The sequence below is a fragment of the Hippocampus bargibanti genome, linkage group LG10, assembly GCF_051943395.1.
Source record: "Hippocampus bargibanti isolate YZ-2025 linkage group LG10, ASM5194339v1, whole genome shotgun sequence".
NCBI classification, from domain to species: domain Eukaryota; kingdom Metazoa; phylum Chordata; class Actinopteri; order Syngnathiformes; family Syngnathidae; genus Hippocampus; species Hippocampus bargibanti.
Genome location: NC_142743.1, coordinates 23,218,921 through 23,239,405, shown reverse-complemented (window position 1 = coordinate 23,239,405; position 20,485 = coordinate 23,218,921). Strand labels below are relative to the sequence as shown.

The 20,485-nt window shown below is 39.9% G+C and overlaps 3 protein-coding genes across 5 annotated transcripts; 2 read left to right on the top strand and 1 right to left on the bottom strand.

Moving 5' to 3' along the window:
* Positions 1–4,684, top strand: samd1b (sterile alpha motif domain containing 1b). 2 transcript variants are annotated; one of them, XM_089006267.1, is made up of 5 exons: positions 1–1,058; positions 1,824–2,019; positions 2,672–2,792; positions 3,637–3,751; positions 3,871–4,684. In XM_089006267.1, the coding sequence occupies exons 1-5, from the start codon at positions 165–167 to the stop codon at positions 4,015–4,017; spliced, it is 1,473 nt and encodes a 490-aa protein (XP_088862393.1). In that variant the 5' UTR covers positions 1–164; the 3' UTR covers positions 4,018–4,684. The 2 variants fall into 2 exon arrangements, with proteins under 2 accessions (XP_088862393.1, XP_088862392.1); XM_089006266.1 differs by having other exon boundaries at positions 2,651–2,792.
* An 860-nt stretch (positions 4,685–5,544) lies between these two features.
* On the top strand, positions 5,545–8,543 carry ndufb7 (NADH:ubiquinone oxidoreductase subunit B7). The gene is made up of 3 exons (XM_089006398.1): positions 5,545–5,809; positions 7,062–7,230; positions 8,383–8,543. Exons 1-3 carry the CDS (start codon positions 5,698–5,700, stop codon positions 8,468–8,470), a joined length of 369 nt encoding a protein of 122 aa, XP_088862524.1. The 5' UTR covers positions 5,545–5,697; the 3' UTR covers positions 8,471–8,543.
* A 773-nt stretch (positions 8,544–9,316) lies between these two features.
* On the bottom strand, positions 9,317–19,282 carry tecrb (trans-2,3-enoyl-CoA reductase b). 2 transcript variants are annotated; one of them, XM_089006397.1, is made up of 12 exons: positions 19,227–19,282; positions 16,572–16,622; positions 16,017–16,068; positions 15,897–15,941; positions 14,891–14,994; positions 13,962–14,077; positions 12,755–12,860; positions 11,646–11,718; positions 11,498–11,541; positions 11,367–11,424; positions 10,964–11,052; positions 9,317–9,672 (listed from the first exon to the last, which is right to left on the bottom strand). In XM_089006397.1, exons 1-12 carry the CDS (start codon positions 19,239–19,241, stop codon positions 9,499–9,501), a joined length of 927 nt encoding a protein of 308 aa, XP_088862523.1. In that variant the 5' UTR covers positions 19,242–19,282; the 3' UTR covers positions 9,317–9,498. The 2 variants fall into 2 exon arrangements, with proteins under 2 accessions (XP_088862523.1, XP_088862522.1); XM_089006396.1 differs by lacking the exon at positions 19,227–19,282 and having other exon boundaries at positions 16,572–18,409.
* Positions 19,283–20,485: the final 1,203 nt, after the last annotated feature.

Below are 20,485 nucleotides of genomic sequence, written 5' to 3'. Positions count from 1 at the left end.
CGGTCCACCTTTAAGCGCGCGTTGTGGCCGACGATCGGCGAAGTGCCGAGCGGGCTTCCGTAGCGGTCCACCAGCCGCCGAGTCGCACTCAGCTTTGAGTCAGTAGCGCCACTTGAGGAACAACGAATTCACACGTTCTTAGGCAGAACCCCAAGACGGAGAACATGTCCGGACCCAACAAGTACCGAGAGTGGATCCTGGAAACAATTGACTCTCTCCGCTCGCGAAAAGCGCGTCCGGATCTGGAGAGGATTTGCCGAATGGTTCGGAGAAGACACGGGTCAGACCCGGAGCGAACCAGGGTAGAACTGGAAAAATTGATCCAAGAGCAGACTGTGCTTAAAGTTAGCTACAAGGGTTCCATCTCGTACAGGAACGCGGCTAAGGTGCAAAGGAAAAGCCGAAAGAAGAATGAAGACCCCGTGAACAACAACAACAACTGTGACAGCGCGCTCAGCTTAACGGACCAGGAGGACGACTCGGAACCGAGTCCGTCACAGCATGCCAGCAAGAACCGCGGCGACGCTCCCCCCAGCCCGAGAAGCGGAAACGAGAGCATCGATGGCGACGGGGCGGCGGCGTCGGCGGGAGTACACCAAGTCTGTCCCGGTACCGACCGCGACGATGCACTTGTTCGAGACGTGCACTCGTCCGGCGAGGACGCCCGGAACCAAACTTACGCAATGGCACCGCATCCCAAAGTTCCAATGGAGGGAGGGGTCACCGGTTCCAACTCGGACCCGAGGGAGCGGCTTGTGGCTTCAGTCCGCTGCCTGTCGGAGAGGAACCGGCGAGGAACCGCCGCCGCCGACGGCAAAGGCCCCGCCACGCCGACGGAGCTGCGGGAGATTTGGGGCTGTCTTCTGGACAGACGGGAGGAACGCCTCTTCGACGAGAAGCTGACCGAGGACAAAGTCAAAGTGGTCGTGGGGAGACAGATGGCCAGAGGCAGGTTCCTCAAGACCCGCTGCGGGAACGTTACTCTTCCTCGTGGGACGACGACTACGACGACGACGACGGGGGCGTCCGCAAAGAGCGAGCTGCAGCCCGCGATAAAGGTGGGCGACACTAAACTTAATACAGGTAACATCCGATTTACGACCGGCTCGACTTACGACCACCCGTACTTACTACCTGTCACACATACCTGTCAATCTATACGTTTTCCCCGTATTGTATACGTTTTTTTTCATCATTTTGAATTGTGTACGCCGTATAACAACTTTTATATTAAAAACATATATATATATAGGGGTAACCTGAGAGCAATTTCGAGTATTTTCTCTCTCTCTCTCTCTCTCTCTCTCTCTCTCTCTCTCTCTCTCTCTCTCTCTCTCTCTCTCTCTCTCTCTCTCTGGCTACCTATCTAGCAATTTATTAGCAATTTATAAGCTAACTAGCTAGCTGGCTGGCTATCTATTTGGCTGGCTAGCTACTTGCTTTCTATTTGCAATCTACTTGCTATATATTAGCTATCTTGCGTGCTGGCAATCTATGAGCGATCTAGCTGGATATCTATTAGTTTAATAGCCAGCTAGCTTGCTAGCTAGCTGACTATTTGCTGAATAGCTATATATATATATCTATAGCAAGCCATCTATTAGCTATCTATTAGCTAGATAGCTCGATTTATATCTATTTGAGTTACTTCTGGGTTGAGTGAACACTGGCACGTGTGGCTGCCATTGCTCACCCAAAGAAAAACTTATCCCGTGACTGTGAAGTGACCTTGAGAGTTTTGAAAGGCGCTTATACATTAAATGTGTTATTATTATTATTATGATTATTATTATTATTATTGTTTTTTTTCTTTGTAACTTCAGGACGTTGAGAGAATAGAAGAAGCCAGTGAAGACGATGACGTGCAGGATGACAGTGAGAATGAGGGGGATCCCAGAAGTTCGAATGAGGAAAAAGGACAACCATTGGTCACCATGGCAACCGCAGGAACTTTGCTTGGGACTGTCAGCGAAGATGGCAAGAACGGGTCGGAAGAAAGGAGTCAACATCATGACAAAGGTGACGTTTTCTTTTCACGGAATTCAAGAAAAATCAAGCTCATTGTTTAATAATGGCGTTTTCTCATCATTTTTGTTTGTTGGGTGTCACTGCCCTCCTGCACGTTCTTATGAGATCTAGTATAACTAGTATATCTATAACTAGTATAGTTATTCTCTCAACTTATCAGCAACTGTGGTCCTCACTCCTTATCTGGAGTTATCAGGACCTCACAAAACCATTGAAACAGGAATGTGTGCGTGTGTGTGTGTGTGTGTGTGTGTGTGTGTGTGTGTGTGTGTGTGTGTGTGTGTGTGTGCGTGCGCGCGCGCGTGTTTAATGAGAGGAAAAAGTTCACGCCGCAAAAAGTCAAATGATATTTTAACCAAATTCATAATAGGGGTGAGGACTTTGAATGTACCCATTCAGAAACCTCACTCCTGCTGTTATTTCAGTTTCAATTTCTTTGTTTTTAAAGAAGTTGAAGTGGGAAAATGGGGTGACATTTAGTGTTCAAATGTAACACTAGTTCTTCTCTAAACTTATCAGCAACGGTGGTCGTTACTCGTTATCTCGAGTTATCCGGACCTCACAAACGCCATTGAAACAGGAATGTGTGTGTACATTGTGTTTACATATACAACAAGAGCAGAGAATCCAACTTTTGGTGTAGGTGTTGACTGTAAGTCAGAAGAAGGCGTGTCTTCTTGTTTGCTCACACCCACCGCTTCCCCAAGAGACATTGGCCTGTCAGAGGAACAAGCGATGAACGATGAACAAGTCAATAATGGAGGGTGAGCACAATCATAACCTATCTATTCTTTTTCTCCCGCTTGTTTGGGGTTATGGGAGAGTCGTGTAAAATGGCTTCAAATGACTTCTACTGAGCGTATTTTACAAAGATTCCACCGCATATCGCTATATTTTACGTTTTAAGACTCACACTGAATATTCCGGAAGTCTTGTTTTTGAGTTGGTGACGAGTCCAAACCCTACGTCACTGAAGGAACGCCCCTGTCCGAAAAAAGGACACATTGTAGCAATCCTTGCTGTACTTTGTTTGTGGAAACGGGCTGATTAATTCCTTACAAGGAGCTTTGTCACCATTTTCTGCCTCTTTTTAGTGCTACATTTCCCACCCCCAGATACCTCAAATTGGCATGGAATAATTTCTTTAATCGATTGCAAACATGTCTGCTTTCCTCTTCAGAACTATTTGAATCATATTCATAACTGGACGAGTAACAAGAAAGCATATTCTTCGAATCTGAAGCCATTGTTTCGATTCTCCAGCAAGGCAAGACGTCTTGGCGTGACGTCACGAACTGGGGGCGGGACTTTCTGAAAATGCACAAGTCGCAGCTCATTTTTTTGCAGATTTTGGACACTTTAAGTCATTTTTATTGGTGTTTTGCATTTGACTAAATATATCAGCCTGTGTGGTTTTGGTATTTTAGATGCTATAAAACGTTTTTCTGATGTTAGGAAACAAAATAAATGGTGTCGGTTGTCCTTTAAGAATCAACAATACAGCAGGGGCGTAAACAATGACCCTCAAGATAGAGTGGGAACTCTGATTAATTGATCCAATTCCTTTCATTCATTATTTATTTATTTATTATTTTTTTCAATTTGTAGGTTTCATAATATGGACGTAGCTCAGGGGAACCCAGCGGACTGGACTGTGTCGGATGTGGTCACTTATTTGACCATAGCAGGTTTCCCTGAGCAAGCCACTGCATTTGGAACACAGGTGAGGGTGCAGCTCAATATGTGCCACTAGAGGGCGGTATAAACCAATTGAACAGTTGTGCGTTTTATGGACAAAATTCTTCTGCCTGTCCAACTCTTACACTTGGATGTGCTCTGTAGGAAATCGATGGCAAGTCTCTTCTCCTCATGCAGCGTAATGACGTTTTGACTGGCCTGTCAATCAGACTTGGCCCCGCCTTAAAAATCTACGAGCGTCACGTGAAGGTTTTGCAAAAAACACACTTTGAGGATGAAGAGCGTACATGAAATGTAACTTGGACTAAAAAACATGTATGAAACAATTACGCTCTCCAATAGACTTGCTGGAATTTTTTAAAATATATTTAAAAATCGTGTTTCTTTTATTAAAGTGTGCACTAACAATCTAACAATGTTTCTTTCGTGAATTTCAAAGACTGTTTCCAAAACAATTTACAGGTAACATCCGACTTACGACCGGCTCGACTTACGACCACCCGTACTTACGACCACGACCTCCAGACCCTAGTTGTAAAATTTTAATTCTATGCCTAGCACCGCAATGCGCTAGCAGGCCGGCAACGCGTACAACAATTTTGACCAGCCAGCCAGCATCTCACTCTCGCACAGCAATCGACTGCGTGATGGCACCAGACGGGGGGAGTTTGCGAGTCATTTAGCCTCTGAGTCTCTTTTCAACATTTTCAATGGATTTCAACTTACAACCATTTTGACTTCCAGCTAGCGTATGGCTGCCGCTGCTCACCCGCATAAAAACAAATATCCTGTGACTGTAAAGTGTCCTTGAGAGTTTTGAAAGGCGCTTATGAATGAAATGTATTATTATTAGCATAATTATCTGAACTCTTTGATATACATCAAGAGTTCTGAGACAATGCTAACAAAATTTTTTTGGGTTCCATTTTGCAATGATGGTCTTCTGATCATTTTTGTTTTTATGGAGAATTGAACCAAAGCATGAAACATATAAAAATAAAAAAAGATTTGTGTGATGTATTTTTCCCAACTTATTTTATCTGAAACTCCCAATATGGCATTCTTAACCAAGAACGTTGTGTGCAAAAAGCTTCATTTCATTTCATACCTGTCAAATTATAGGTTTACCCGTAGTTTTTTTAATCATTTCAAATAATGTACGTCGTACTAAGATCTTTTATACGGCAAACCAGCAAAAGTATACTTTAATTGTTTATACGTATACCGTATATTTTTTTCTAGCTGTTTACGCTCGGATTGATAAAGGCACAATGCGCATGCGCAGTAAGGTGTCTTAATTTCCGCGTTAGCGTTTTTTTATCATTTCAAATTGAATTTGTCCACAGTAAAATAAAGAATTTGAATTTGTGTACTTATGATGTACAAGGCTTATAAAACACAGGAATGATATTACGGCGAAAAAACAAGGTATAATATAACTGATTTCAAAAGAAAATTCCACTTGACCGGAACTTTTATTTCTTCTCAAGACTTTTCGCACGGACTTATTTTCTTGGTGGTTGACTCGCTTTTTATGAGTAGCGATATTTGTTATAATTCGCATTACTGCTCATATTTAATGACGAAAACGGTATCGAAAATATCCAAAAATTATATTTAAGGATTTTTGCGTTTCCCGTAGGAACTTTCTTGTATGCCGTACACATCTAGAAGTGTGCAAAAATTGTACAGAATACCGCAAAATACGGCCGGTTGACAGGTATGTTAAAATTGCCTAATCATTATAAAACTTACGTGCGGAACATTTGTTGCCTAGTTAAAGCGGACTATAATTCTGAAGGACTGAATTTGTCAGCTGTTTATTTCCGGGAAGAAACGGAAGTGGATTCAAGGGGTTTGTGTAGGTGACCGAATGGCAGATCGCTTGAGCATTTTAAAAATAAGCCTCAGTCACTGAATAAAGACAGCTCCGCTTAATTTATTCAAGCGCAATTTCTTATAAAAGATAAAATGGGGGCTCACCTTGTCAGACGGTACATCACCGAGACCGACACCGAGCCAGACCCAGCAAAGAAATTCGAGTTCGACCCCCACTTTGGATTTCCCGAGAGGAAAGAGCGAGGTTTGTACCAAGTACTTGTGTGACTCTAATGCGTTGGTTTATTGTTTTTATATATCTATTATATATATATATATTTTATATATATTTGAAGTCTGAAATGATCGAATCTGTTTTGGCATGTATCCTCGTAATCTCGCGATAACTGACCTCTGCGTTTTCGGCGTGTCTTCAACCATATTTGCCATTTACGGTTCTGTTTTGTGTGATTGGCATGGCGGTTTATGGTGCAACCTGACTGTCTTCCAAAATCCCAGATAATGAGGACAGTGCTATAAAAGTTGGATGGATATATTTCAACAAGCGTGTCATTGCTCAGAACAGATTATGTAATGCGAAAACCAATGACGACAATACTCGGGTGTCGTAGCAATCCCTAGCTCACTAAATAATAGCTACTAAGCATTGTATTTAAAGGACAACCCACACCTTTATTTTTGTTTCCTAACTTACATCAGAAAAACGTTTTATAGCATCTAAAATACCCAAAACACGCAGGCTGATATTTTTAGTCAAACGCAAAACACCAATAAAAATGACTTAAGATGTCCCAAAATGAGCTCGGAACTGAGGAGATTCAGAAAGTCCCGCCCCTTTGTTCATACTCCCTCACAAACTGCCTTGCTCCAGAATCAAAACAATGGCCTCCGAGTTCAGAGTCGGAGAAGATGCTTTCTTGTTACTCATCCAGTTATGAATACGATTCAAATAGCTCTGAAAAGGAAAGCATAAATGTTTGCAATCGATTAAAGAAGTCCTTCCGGATCATTTTGGACTCCAATGTAGCGTCCTGGAAAATGCACAAGATGGTGCCCAAGCTCCGTTGAAAACGGGCTGATTTGTCTGCTGGGAAATTTGTGTCAACTAGTATCAAATAGTAGTCTTGGTGCAACACACAACGATCCACCATGGCGTTATTTATGCCTTCTAATTTCGCCATCAACACAAAGTTTTCATACCGAACAAAGTACCCAAAATGCATTGTGTGTCGCTCTCTCAGTCAGGGGCGTTCCCTCCGTGACGTCACGTCAGGCATCGTCATCAACTCGAAAACAAGACTTCAGTGCGAGACTTAAAACGTGAAATAAAGCTATATGTGGCGGAATCTTTGTAAAATATGCTCAGTAGAAGTAATTTCAAGTGATTTTACAAATTATGGACACAACAAACATCTCAGCATGGACCGTTTAATCACTAGCTTTTACATTGCTAGTGCATTAGAGAGAAAAAAAAGAGTGATGGTATGTTTCTCCAGAGATGGTTGCGACCCAGGAGCAGATGAACTTGGCCATGCTGCCGTTGGAGCAGAGGGACTATTGTGCTCATTACCTCTTGAAGTTCATGAAGTGCAAAAGGGACAACTGGCCAAACTTCTTTGCCTGCAAACACGAGAGACATGAGTGGGACTACTGCGAACACTTGGAGTAAGTGTTTCCCTCACAAGTTACTGTTTGTTATTATTATTATTATGTATTAGCTATCTATTCACAAGCTATTAGCTATCTATTCGCTAGCTATTAGCTATCTATTTGCTAGCTATTAGATATATATTTAGCTTTTTTTTTTAGCTTTTAGATATATACTAGCTTTTACCTATCTATTCGCTAGCTCTTACCTATCTATTCGCAAGCTATTAGCGAGCTATTCGCTCGCTATCTGGCTTGCTATCTATTTGAGTTACTTCCGGGTTGAGTGAACGCTGGTGTGTGTGGCTGCCGATGCTCACCCATAAAAAAAAAAACATTATCCTGTGACTGTAAAGTGACCTTGAGAATTTTGAAAGGTGCTTATAAATGAAATGTATTATTATTATTATTATTATTGTAAAATTGCACCTTACCGTATTTCAAGTAGACTATTGTTTAGTTCAGCCAAACATCTTTACTTTCTCTCTTTCTTTTTATTTATTTATTTATTTATTTATTAATTAATTTATTAATTTTGATCGTTCATCCCTGATTTATTGCTTCTACGGGCGTTGATGGCAGAGGATGGTTAAATCATCAGGAAGCCAGGTGTTGAACAGAAAGTTGGTTTAATCTTTATTAGTATTATTATTACTATTATAATATATATTTATTAATTTTTTTCCGTGTTTTTGTTGTTGTTTTTTTTTATTATATTTTATTTATTTATTTATTTGTATTTTTTTATTCTTATTTTGTATTTTTCATTTGTCGTTTTTCATTCATCTTTTATTTTTTTGTATTTTTTATTTATTTTTTAACTTATTTTTTATATTTTTTTTTTGACTTGATTTTTTATTTATTGTGACCTTGAGAGTTTTGAAAGGCGCTTATAAATGAAATGTATTATTATTATTATTGGATTGGATTTGCCTTTATTAGTCTCGCAGTGGATAAATTTACATTTCACATTATTATTATTATTATTATTTTGTCAGTGCTTACTTTTCACAAAATATCTTTGATTGACCACATAGCAAAAATGTTTGCCACGATGCAGTTTATTTACCAACGCTATTGTTTCAAAACGTGATCGCTTTCTTCTGACACAACCATTCCATCTTGAAGCAAAATGTGCATATCGTGTGTTTGTGTTTGTTTGTATCTTAGTTATGTGATGCGCATGAAGGAGTATGAGAGGGAGAGGAGGCTCCAGCTGAGGAAGAAGAGAATTGAGGCCCGGGCTGAAACTGCATAATGATGCACATGGTTTCCCCTCATCTCTGTATATAGCTTACACTGTTCACATTAAACAGTGATGCTTAATCACATATTGCAGTTAGTTTCCTTTTTTTTGTCAATAGGGTTGACAATATTCCGCCGATCGGCAGATTTCCAACTTTTTTGGTGTTTTGCATTTGACTAAAACTATCAGCCTGTGTGTTTTGGCTATTTTAGATGCTATACAGTGAGACCTCAACTTACGAACTTAATTGGTTCCCAGACAGAGTGTGTAAGGCGAAAAGTGTGTATCTTAAAAAAGATTTTCCCATAGGAAACCATTAAAATGAGAATAATCCGTTCCCGGGTTTCCATAAAATATACTTTTGAACTAAATAAGCCTTAAAACTACACACAACATACCTTATTCTATGTATAATAAATGTGCTATTGTATTGTAATGAAAGAAATACACTGCATTGTATCATAAAGTCACTTTATTTACATTTGTGATGGTCATTTATGGCTTGATGGAATGGCGTTGAAGGTCAAAGGGAATTGCTGTTTGGAAAGAGAGGCGCATTACATGACGACTGTAATTAAAACAAAAAAACTGCTTTAAAATAGTTTTATTTACCTTTTTGATGGTCGTTGATGGCTTATGGAAGGAGAGTCACCTTCCATAAGGACTGTTGGTGCTGTTCGGTCGTGTGCTTCCGCCGAAGATCACTCCGCCAGCCGTGGTGGGTGTGTATTATGAAAATAGTGCTTATTATAAGGTTTAATTTTCATAAATTTGACGTTTGTAAGACAAAAAGTTTGTAAGTTGAGGTCTCACTGTATAACCTTTTTTGATGTCAGTTAGGAAACAAAAAAAATGGCGTCGGTTGTCCTTTAAGATTTGGTTTTTATTGTTATCAAACACGCAAGCAGCACACTGGCATTGTTTTGAGTCGCTGTATTTCCAGTGTAGAACAGTAATGATACTTGTTAGGTTGGGGGAAGGGACGGACGGGTGAGGCCTCTACCAGCAACTCAAGTCGATTTAGATGAAAGAGCTCTCATCTACAGGACGAAGGGCAGGATAGGTGATCGGAGAGGAGGATAATCGCGGAATTCCTTCAGGTAGCTGCGATGCTTCCCCTTGGCCCACACGGTCATCTGAATGAAACCCACTATGGTGAAGAAGGCCACTGGCAAACATTGAGTCATCAGCGTGAAACCGAGCCAGGAGCCCAACTGCAATCAAAGGAAGGATGTGGAAATAAATACAATGGCTGACTGGTGAGTACTTCAAGCAACATGATTAATCATGTTAGAATTAACTCAAATTCGAGTTTCAACACCGTAACACGGTGGTCGGCAAACTATGGCTCGCGAGCCATCTATGGCTCTTTTGATGATTGCATCTGGCTCGCCGATAAAACTACATCCATATTCTCGTTTTTTTCGCTGTTCGTTTCCTGTTGGGGCGGATGTTGGCGGAAAGGGCAATTTTGATTGGATGATACTGACTGCTGGAGAATAAGAAGTTATCAGATTTAAAAGTTGTATGCTGTTGTATGCTTAGTCAACATGTGTGACTCGAATACACAATTGAAGCACGGAGAAACCTGGGGTCAATCTGAGGTCAACAGACACAGCTTGTTAAACTGTCATTTTCATCACCGTTGCTGGCTACCTAGCTAGCTATCTATTAACTGGCTAGCTGGCTATCTATTAGTCATCTATTGGCTAGCTAGCTAACTTGATCTATTTGAGTTATTCCCGGTTGAACGGGGTCACCGTTGCTGGCTACTTAGCAAGCTATCTATTTGCTATCTATTAGCTGTCTAACTAGCTAGCTAGCTATTGGTTATCTATTAGCTAGCGAGCTAGCTTCCTATCTATTTGAGTTACTTCTGGGTTAAGTGAACGCTGGCGCGTGTGGTTGCCTCTGCTCACCCGCAGAAAATGTCATCCTGTGATTGTAAAGTGACCTTGAGAGTTTTGAAAGACGCTTATAAATGACATGGATTATTATATAACAGCTATATAGCTATCTAGCTGACTGTCTAATGGCTAGCTAGCTAGCTTTCTTTCTATTCGAGTTACTATTTGAGTTACTTCCGCTTTGAGTGAATGCTGGCGCGTGTGGCTGCCGCTGCTCACCCGCAGAAAATGTCATCCTGTGATTGTAAAGTGACCTTGAGAGTTTTGAAAGGCGCTTAGAAATGAAGGGGATTATTATTATTATTACTTCTGCGAGAGACAGCAGAAAGCAAGCGTGATTGCTAATGAGCCGTGTGCAGGCTAGCTAGCAGTAACTTTGCCTATGGACCTAGCAAGTTGATTTTCATTCTGATCGTTTGGCTGGAGTCATGAGGAACAGAAAAGCATTCATGATAATGGTGAGTACTATCACAAAGTTATTTTAAATAATACATTCGGACATTTTGTTGAAAAGTGGACGTGTGTGCGTGCGTGTGGCTCTCACTGAAAAACATTTCTAAATATTTTATTTTTAGGGCTAGCAAGAAAATAAAATAACCTCATAAGTGTAATTGGGGCAAGAGATCAGCAGGAAGATCCAGGTAAAGGGGTTCTTTGTCGGGTAAGGTATCTTCCTGGTCTTGGAACCTGAATAAATCGGAAGAAATATACACATATTTTTAGTAAATCGGCCACTCTATTCCATCAAGCCATCTATGACCATCACAAAGGTAAATAAAACATCTTTATTATACAGTACATTTTATTTCTTTAATTATAATACCATAGCACATTTATTATACATAAAATAAGGTATATTTTGTGTAGTTTTAAGGCTTAGAAAAGTAGAAAATTATGTTTTATGGGGACCTGGGAACGGATTATTCTCATTTTAATGGTTTCCTATGGGAAATAATTTTTTGGGATACACACTTTTCAGGTGGGGGTAAGAGTGCGTATACCTGGCGGACGAAGGTTGCGAAGTGCAACGTGGATTGAAAAGTTGCCAACTTGACAGAGCTGAGAAGGAGAATAACATTGATGAGAAACACGTTCATCGCTGCAAATATTGATTGATTGGAGGAATTCTTACCAGGAATAAGATTAGGGCCAATCTGATCTGTTGCTCACCATAAACTGGAACGGTAATTCACACAGATATGCGGAATGAAGTTCCAAGAACACATTTATGTACAAAAGAGTATATAGAGCGTATATGCGTGTACAATGTGCACACTCACTTGGCGGCGTGTAAAGTGGGTGATTGATGTAATAAGCCATCCATGCTGCAAAACCCCAGTAGTATGTACAATTCTGAAAATATAACAATAATAATAATATTTTCATTTATAAGATCACTTTTCAGTCACAGGATATTTTTTTCTGTGGGTGAGCAGAGGCAGCCACATGCGCCAGCGTTCACTCAACTCGGAAGTAACTGAAATAGATAGAAAGCTAGCTAGCTAATAAATAGCCAATAGATAGCTCATAGATATACAGCAAGCCCGGCAGCCGCATAACTAATAGATAGCCAGCTAGATAGCTAGCAAGCCAGCCAGATAGCTAATAAATTGCAAATAGATAGATGGCTACGTAGCTAGCTACATAGCCAGTAGATAGCTAATAGACAGCTAGCCAGGCAGCCGCATAACTAATAGATAGCCAGCTAGATAGCTAGCGAGCCAGCCAGATAGCTAATACAGACAGCTAGGTAGCTAGCTAGGTAGCCAGTAAATAGCTAATAGACAGCTAGCCCGGTAGCCGTATAACTAATAGATAGCTAGATAGCCAGCGGAGTAGACAGCTAGATAGCCAGCCAGGTAGTAATCATAATAATAACCATAACCATAATAATGATAATAATAATAATAATAACCATAGTAATAATAATAATAATAACCATTATAAAATAATAATAATTAGCATTATAAAATAATCAAATAATAATTATTACCATTATAATATAACAATAATAATAATAATAACAAAAATGACCATTATAATATAATAATAATAATAATTACCATTATAAAATAATCATACATAACATGATAAAATAATAATTATTACCATAATAATAATAACAATAATAACAATTATAATAATAATAATAATAATGATAATACTAATAATAATAATAGTCATAACCATAACAATAATCATAACCATAACTATAATAGTAATATTATAAAAATAAAACATTTAATTTATAAGACACGAAAACACTTTTCTTCCAGTTATAATACACTTCATTAAAAGTAACACTAAACTAAATGCCTTCAAACATTGATGGAGCAGAGACATCCCATAATCAGGCAAACAGCGCTCAAATAACAGTTAACAGTTCCACCTTGAAGATGTTGCGGAGTGGCATAGTTCCATGAGAGAAGCGATGGACAAACAGTGTCTCCAGCAGCCTTTTGACGTAGTGGAAAGAGTGGCACATACAAGCAAGACTAGGGAAAAGCAAAATACATATCTGGATTATCATCTGATTAAAAAGCACATCAGGACTCGTGGCTTTTGTGTCATAAAAACACTTTTGTCATTTTTATATTCATTTTTTTACCTTTATGACAAAAAAATGAACACAGGCCAGCAGAAATTTAAAATAACGGGCCAAATTCTAAAATTGATGGGGCCTGATTTACTGTATCTATTAGCTAGCTAGCTGGCTACCTATCTATTAGCTGTCTAGCTAGCTATCTATAATAATAATAATAATAATAATAATAATGCATTTCATTTATAAGCGCCTTTCAAATCTCTCAAGGTCACTTTACAGTCACAGGATCAGTTTTTCTGTGGGTGAGCAGTGGCAGCCTAGCTAGGCAATCGTTAGCCTACAGATATCCAGCTAGATAGCCAGCTAGCTAGAGAGTGAATCGATAGATAGCTAGCCATCTATCTATCTATCTATCTATCTATCTATCTATCTATCTATCTATCTATCTATCTATCTATCTATCTATCTATCTATCTATCTATCTATCTATCCATCCATCCATCCATCGGCTACTTGTCTATCTATTAGCTACCTACTGGCTATCTAGATGGCTACCTAGCTGGCTATCTATTAGCTATCTGGCTTGCTCGCTAGCTTTCTAGCTGGCTAACCATTATAATAAAAATACATTTCATTTACAAGCGCCTTTCAAATCTCTCAAGGTCACTTTACAGTCACAGGATCAGTTTTTCTGTGGGTGAGCAGCGGCAGCCACACGCACCAGCGTTCACTCGACCCGGAAGTAACTCAAATAGATAGAAAGCTAAAGTTAAGACTTCTGCTGTTGAATTCAATTCATTTCTTTAGCTATTTTAACAGAAGTATATCATACAAGACGCAGATCATGTAGAAATATGCGCCAATCGTAAGAGACTTGTGCCGGTGGCTATCAAAATGCATACATGGCGCAGCCCAGATGCATCCCTGGGACAGCAATGATATATCGAGCCTGGCTCACTTGTAACATGTTGTCGTAAGGCTAATGGTTCAATTTTTTACATGCAAACACATTTGTAAACATGTCACATGGGTGACAGTCAGAGACACCTACTGCACAACCCAATGTTTACTGGTGGTGAAATCATATTTGGGGGCGTAGATGAAAGGGACCCTGAAGTAGAACATCAGGTAGATGACAAGAGGTCCGGTGTACTCTGTCAGGAAAACCTGAAAGTTACAAAACGCCACATAATCATAGTGGTTTTTTTTTGTACCAACATAGCATGTAAACTGGAAAGAGCCAAAAGCACTATCTAGAATTCTCCTTTCACAAGCATTTACTGGCAGATATACAGTGATACCTCAGCTTAAGCGTCGTACAGGGATTCACGGTGTCATTCGTCATGGTGAGGCAGCCAGTTCTGACGATAAAGCTGCCGAAGCTTACAAGGGATAGTTCGTCAAGAGGGTGGAAGAAGAAGGCTACCTATGTTCCTCATCAAGTGTTTAATGCTTATAAGACCGGACTTTTTTGGAAAAAGATGCCTAACCGGACTTTCATTCCACAGGAAGAGAGCCTATGAAAGATAGGCTCACCCTCCTTTCTACAGTCCTTATGGAATGTGACTCTCCCACCTCCTTCCACTCCATTCCATCAAGCCATCAATGACCATCACAAAGGTAAATAAAACAACTTTATGATACAGTACAGTTTATTTCTTTAATTATAATACCATAGCACATTTATTATACATAAAATAAGGTATATTTTGTGTAGTTTTAAGGCTTCGAAAAGTAGAAAATTATGTTTTATGAGGACCTGGGAACAGATTATTCTCATTTTAATGGTTTCCTATGGGAAATTAATGCTTGGAAACACACTTTTCGCCTGACACAAACTTTCTGGGAACCAATTAAGTTCACAAGCCAAGGTATCACTGTACTCATTTAACATGCCTGTTTCAGTCAATGTTGTGTTTGTGTCACACCCACAAACACTGTAGCATTCGTGTGCTAATGTGTGCCTTTTACTCTACTTACCGTGACCCAGCTGATTTGAGCCCCCAGGTCTCGGAAGTAAAAAGTTGCTGTGGTTCCTACAGGGAGCTGCTGCAGAACGTCCTCATCCTTAAGAGATTTGCCCTCTGAAACATACCCGTAGACAATTTTACTTAAAAGACAACAGACACCTCTGGACAAGTTGCGTCCATAATTTGTAAAATCACTTCAAATGACTTCTACTGAGCGCATTTTATACAAAGATTCCACCGCATATAGCTATATTTTATGTTTTAAGACTTGCGCTGAATATTCAGGAAGTCTTGTTTTTGAGTTGGTGATGATGCCCTAAGTGACGTCACGGAGGCACAATGCATTTTGGGTAGTTTTTTTTCATCTGAAAACACCGTGTTGATTGGGAAATTAGATGGAAAACTACCCAAGTAACGCGATGGTGAATCATTGTGTGTCGCAGCAAATTGCGGTAACACGCATAAAGAAGGTGTAAGTTGACACAAATTCCCAGCAAACAAATCAGCCCATTTCCAACGGAGCTTGTGCGCCATCTTGTGCATTTTCTGGGCGCTACACTGGAGTCCACACTGCTTCTTTAATCGATTGCAAACATGTATGCTTTCCTCTTCAGAACTATTTGAATCATATTCATAACTGGATGAGTAACAAGAAAGCATCTTCTCCGAATCTGAACTCTCTGAAGCCATTGTTTTGATTCTGGGGCAAGGCAGTTTGTGAAGGAGTATCCTGGCGTGACATCACGAACAAGGGGGCGGGACTTTCTGAATATCCCCTTTTCCGAGCTCATTTAGTGGCAGTTTTGGAACACTTGAAGTCATTTTTATCTGTGTTTTTTATTTCACTAAAAATATCAGCCTGCGTGTTTTGGGTATTTTAGATGCTAGAAAACGTTTTTCTGATGTCAGATAGGAAACAAAAAAAATGGTGTCGGTTGTCCTTTAATGATAAATGAAGCTCAACTACAGACTTCATTCACAATGAGGTTACGTTAACAAAGTCAAAAAGCACTGACTGGGGTCGAGGCGAATCGACTGTCTTGCTGGGTACCACTCTGGATCTGAAACAGACAGACAAGTGTGAACATTTGTTTGCTATTCATTGGGATGTATGAGGCCATGGCGGAAACACTCACGGCTCTTGTGGAACATCGACTTGATCTCCCCAATGGTGGCATTTGGTTCCACCTACAAATAAAAATAACAATGCGGCAAATCAATTGATGTAAACACACAGATGAATGGACACCAATCCAGTTTTCCATTCATCATCAGTGATTAGCAGTAAATTTAGCTTTGGGAGTGCAAAAACGCATCGAGCAATCCAACTGTTGGTAATCAGGTTTCAAGCATCCTCCAGCCACGGCCACAGCACACGGCATCATGCCAAACTGACAGCAAGAAGCTTGTCTAAATATGAACCCAAAATTGTAACACACACTCCTGTTTCAATGCTTTTGTGAGGTCCGGATAACTCATAACAGATGAGGAGTGAGGACCACCGTTGCCGATAAGTTTAGAGAACTAGTGTTACATTTGAACACTAAATGTCACCCCATTTCCCACTTCAACTTTTCAAAACAAAGACATAAAAAGTGGCCCCTGACCGAGAAAGTCGGTTTCGCACACCCAAGCGATGCAAATTGTAATACGACCGTAAGTGAAAATAGCTAAACGATATCATTGCTCACCTTGTCCAGGAAGCAGAGCTTGTCTTTGGTCTTGGCATCAAGTATCTCCACCTCAAAGAAAACAACAGCCTTTTTAGCTTTTTTAGCAGGTTTCCGTTTGACAGGTGAGGGTGCCAAGACAGGTGCAACCGCTATCCCGTTAGCTGGCTTTTTACCAATGGCAGCCTCGAGCGCGAGAGCGTCCATGTCAAACGGTTCACCTTCTGAACTCACTTTAGACACTTCTGAGCACCACCAAAGTATCAAACCCAGAAACAGCACTAGCCCAAGAGGAGAGTTGCTGCACTCAGCTGTGGAAATAAATCTGTCTACCCCATGCTTTGGTGCTTTGACGGCCCCTCCCTCTTCCTCCACTACCTCATCCGACAACCCCATCCCACCACCACCCTTCCTGGCTGCCTCGGTCTCATTCCTTCGCTTGTGGACAATCGCTTATTTCAATCGCCAAACAAACCCTGCAGAGTGGACGAGTGTGCGAATATGTGAGTGTGCGGATTTGGATCGGACATCTGCAATCATCACGGGGTTGATTCAATTATGCAACCCCCGATTCGCCTTTCCCAATCTTACCATAAAAACAGTCTGACACCACTCAGTCTAGTCTACAGCTAAATTGTCAGAAGGGACAGAGGTGTTATGACAACCAACACCGTTCGACCCCATCTCCTCCTCTCCCTGCAGCTAAATATAAAATCTACTGCTAACGCTGCACAACGCTTTTGCCACTGACCCTCCTACCCCCCACCCCTCAATATGTCTAAGGGGTGATGTCATTAGACTGGCATTGCCATTTGTGTCTTAAAAACACATGACTTCAATTGGCTCTCTTGGTTAACTGATAGTTTCAAACCTTCTTTGCCCGTCTTTCAGTCCCACACAGAGGAAGTTGCCTTTTTTGCCACCCAAAGGTGATAATACCATAGATTCTTCTCACTAAATTAGGGTATTTCCCGTTACTGAAGCCCACCGATGCCTCTCCACCCTCTGATGGTAAACAGTTGCTCATCCAGTTGCCATTTCTCAATGAAAGACATACCTGCAATGTTGCGCTTCAGCTCAGATGTGTTTACGGTCGGACTCTTCACTGAATATCGAATTTTAGTACGGCAACATATCGTCACATCACTCACTTGCCCACAGGCTGACTTTAAGCACCGTAATTTGCCATGGTTGTGTATGCATGGTGGAGGGCCATTTTGTTTTGTTTGTTCCGTACTAATGGAGAATCGTATACATCTGAGGTTGTCATTTTTGGTGATTATATATATATATGATTGTGATTGTTTTAATGAATACAATGAAAAAGATGAATCAGGAACTATTTGAATCATATTCATAACTGGATGAGTAACAAGAAAGCATCTTCTCCGAATCTGAAGCCATTGTTTTGATTCTCGAGCAAGGCAAGATGTCCTGACGTGATATCACGAACTGGGGGGCGTGACCTTCTGAAACTCACCATCTCCGAGGTCATTTTGAAGTAGTTTTGGGACACTTTAAGTCATTGTTTTGATTCTGGAGCAAGGCAGTTTGTGAAGGAGCATCCTGGCGTGACGTCACGAACAAGGGGGCGGGACTTTCTAAATCTCCCCAGTTCTGAGCTCATTTTGTGGCAGTTTTGGGACACATCAAGTCATTTTTATTGTTGTTTTGCATTTGACTAAAATGCATGATGCTTATGATGACATATTACACATGTTTCCTTCCATGCTCGTTCTTGAAATTTCCGAATACGACAACGAGAAACGGGGGAAAAAAATGGATTGAAGTTTACGCTCTTTTTGCTAACACTACAGTTTATAAAGGTGAGTAAGTTGTATTTTATAACTCATAGAAGTGGAAGGATATATATTTTTCTCCATAACTGCAAAGTTTCAAGCAAAAAGAAGCATTACCAATTTTATTTTGTTGATATTTGCTAATTTATATATTGAATTGTCTGTTCTTGTTTAGACTTTCAAAAGCTTTCTAATGGTACCTTACTTGTTCAGATCTGCCAAAAATTAAGAAAGTTATGATAGTTTAAACTGTAATAAAGAACTCGGTCACAGATTTTCATTTTTTAACTGTGTAATTACAGGCAGAAAATACCCTATTTCGAAAATTAAAAATAATTAAAAATTTCCTTCTTATTTGTTATAGAACAACAATCTATACGCCATTTGAAAGTTATTTAAATGCACTTTAATATGGTATTAGAAAATGTGTGATGAATTATTCTTGAACATTTTCGTCACACCCCTACTGTTTTATCAAGTGGGTTATTGAGTAATAACATAAAGGGTAAATGGGTAATCCGAGCTCGAGATGGCGGTGATGCGGCTATATCTTCAGGTAGTCGATGTGTTTAGTTCAGTTGCGTATTGAAGAAACACGATCCACTCGTCTTCTAACGACGACTAATTCAGCGATTAGAGTACATTCATCAATAAAACCGCTGATCACGCATACGTTAAATACAAAGCTTCGGACACAGCAGTCCGTCGATATAGACTTCCGTGTCGTACCATGCTAACTCTTGCATTATCAAAGATGGACTACTGATAGTGTGTTCACTGCGATGTAGCCACACAAAACAAAATCAACTAATTAAATTCTTGAAATCTCTGTAAACGCAACAGTGTGTTGAATGACACTCAGTCAGTCGCTACTCACCTCGTAGTGCTTCATTTTGTCAGTCCTTCCCTTGGTATTAGAAACGATTGACAGAGCAACCTCCAATCAGATAACGAATATCCAAACCCTGAGCAGATATTGGGCGGGCTAAACCTTCCCTATTAGCCAATCAAAATTTGTGTTAGGCGGAAGAATTCGCTTCCGCTTCCGAACACAGACGACTCGAGAGAATTGGAAGGTCGTTGTATTTACGAATGGCTACATTTTTACTCTGAAATAAGGAATATACCCCGGCAGAATTTGTGAAATGTTGGCTTTTTTGGGCAAAATCACAACAAAATTTAATTTGCTGTATTGCTTTGCATTGAAATAAATATATTGGATTAAATCCGATGGTTGTGCCTGATCATTCGTGTTCTTGTTTGTGTTTTACAGAGTGGTCACGTCTTTCAAAGCCTGTCAAAGTAATAATAATACTAATACTACTACTAATAATAATTAATAAAATAATAATAAGACATTTTATTTCAAGCGCCTCTCAAAGCTCTCAATAACACTTTACAGTCACAGACAAGCATAGATACAATAATAAATAAAATACAATTATAAATAGAACACAATAAATAAAATACAATTATAAATAGAAACAAGAGATAGAGCTACACAGAATATGCCATTTTAAATAGGTGGGGTTTGAATTGGATTTGCCTATATTAATCTCTTATTAGAGAAATGTACATTTCACAGCAGCAAAGTGATGAAAGGAGTGAAAGTAGAAAAAGTGGAAAGACAGCCCTTCATTTTATGTTCATTTACTTTCTCTCTCGCATTAAAAAAAAAACATCGATGAATCACCGGACTTTCTCGTTTCATAACTTGAGTAACCACTACGTATTTAGATACCTCACTCGTGTGCAAGTCTGGGCCACGCCTTACTGAAAAATGTTCAGTCAGCACTTTACTTTGACGTTTGGTTGGGAAAGAGCCGCTCTGGACTGACGCTTATCTGTCTTTTTGTCGCCTTTTTAATTCATGTTTTGTGTTGGCTGTTCAACAAGAAGTACCACGCGCTGCTTTCAAGGACAACAGACACCATTTTTTGTTACCTAACCCACATCAGAAAAACGTTTGATAGCATCTAAAATACCCAAAACACGCAGGCTGATATTTTTAGTCACATGCAAAACACCAATAAAATGACTTAAAGTGTCCCAAAACTGCCACAAAATGAGCTCGGAACTTTTTCAGAAAGTCCCGCCCCCAGTTCGTGACGTCACATAAGGACGTCTCGCCTTGTT

Excerpts from the sequence above, each read along its gene's own strand:
- samd1b (XM_089006266.1), top strand. The coding sequence starts at position 165 with ATGTCCGGACCCAACAAGTACCGAGAGTGGATCCTGGAAACAATTGAC. Across the intron at positions 1,059-1,823 it reads AGCTGCAGCCCGCGATAAAG|GACGTTGAGAGAATAGAAGA; the intron begins GTGGGCGACACT and ends TTGTAACTTCAG. Across the intron at positions 2,793-3,636 it reads GAACAAGTCAATAATGGAGG|GTTTCATAATATGGACGTAG; the intron begins GTGAGCACAATC and ends TTCAATTTGTAG.
- ndufb7 (XM_089006398.1), top strand. The coding sequence starts at position 5,698 with ATGGGGGCTCACCTTGTCAGACGGTACATCACCGAGACCGACACCGAG. Across the intron at positions 5,810-7,061 it reads TCCCGAGAGGAAAGAGCGAG|AGATGGTTGCGACCCAGGAG; the intron begins GTTTGTACCAAG and ends ATGTTTCTCCAG. Across the intron at positions 7,231-8,382 it reads GACTACTGCGAACACTTGGA|TTATGTGATGCGCATGAAGG; the intron begins GTAAGTGTTTCC and ends TTTGTATCTTAG.
- tecrb (XM_089006396.1), bottom strand. The coding sequence starts at position 16,946 with ATGGGGTTGTCGGATGAGGTAGTGGAGGAAGAGGGAGGGGCCGTCAAA. Across the intron at positions 11,719-12,754 it reads CACTCCGCAACATCTTCAAG|AATTGTACATACTACTGGGG; the intron begins GTGGAACTGTTA and ends TTATATTTTCAG. Across the intron at positions 11,542-11,645 it reads CCCACTTTACACGCCGCCAA|TTTATGGTGAGCAACAGATC; the intron begins GTGAGTGTGCAC and ends TTACCGTTCCAG.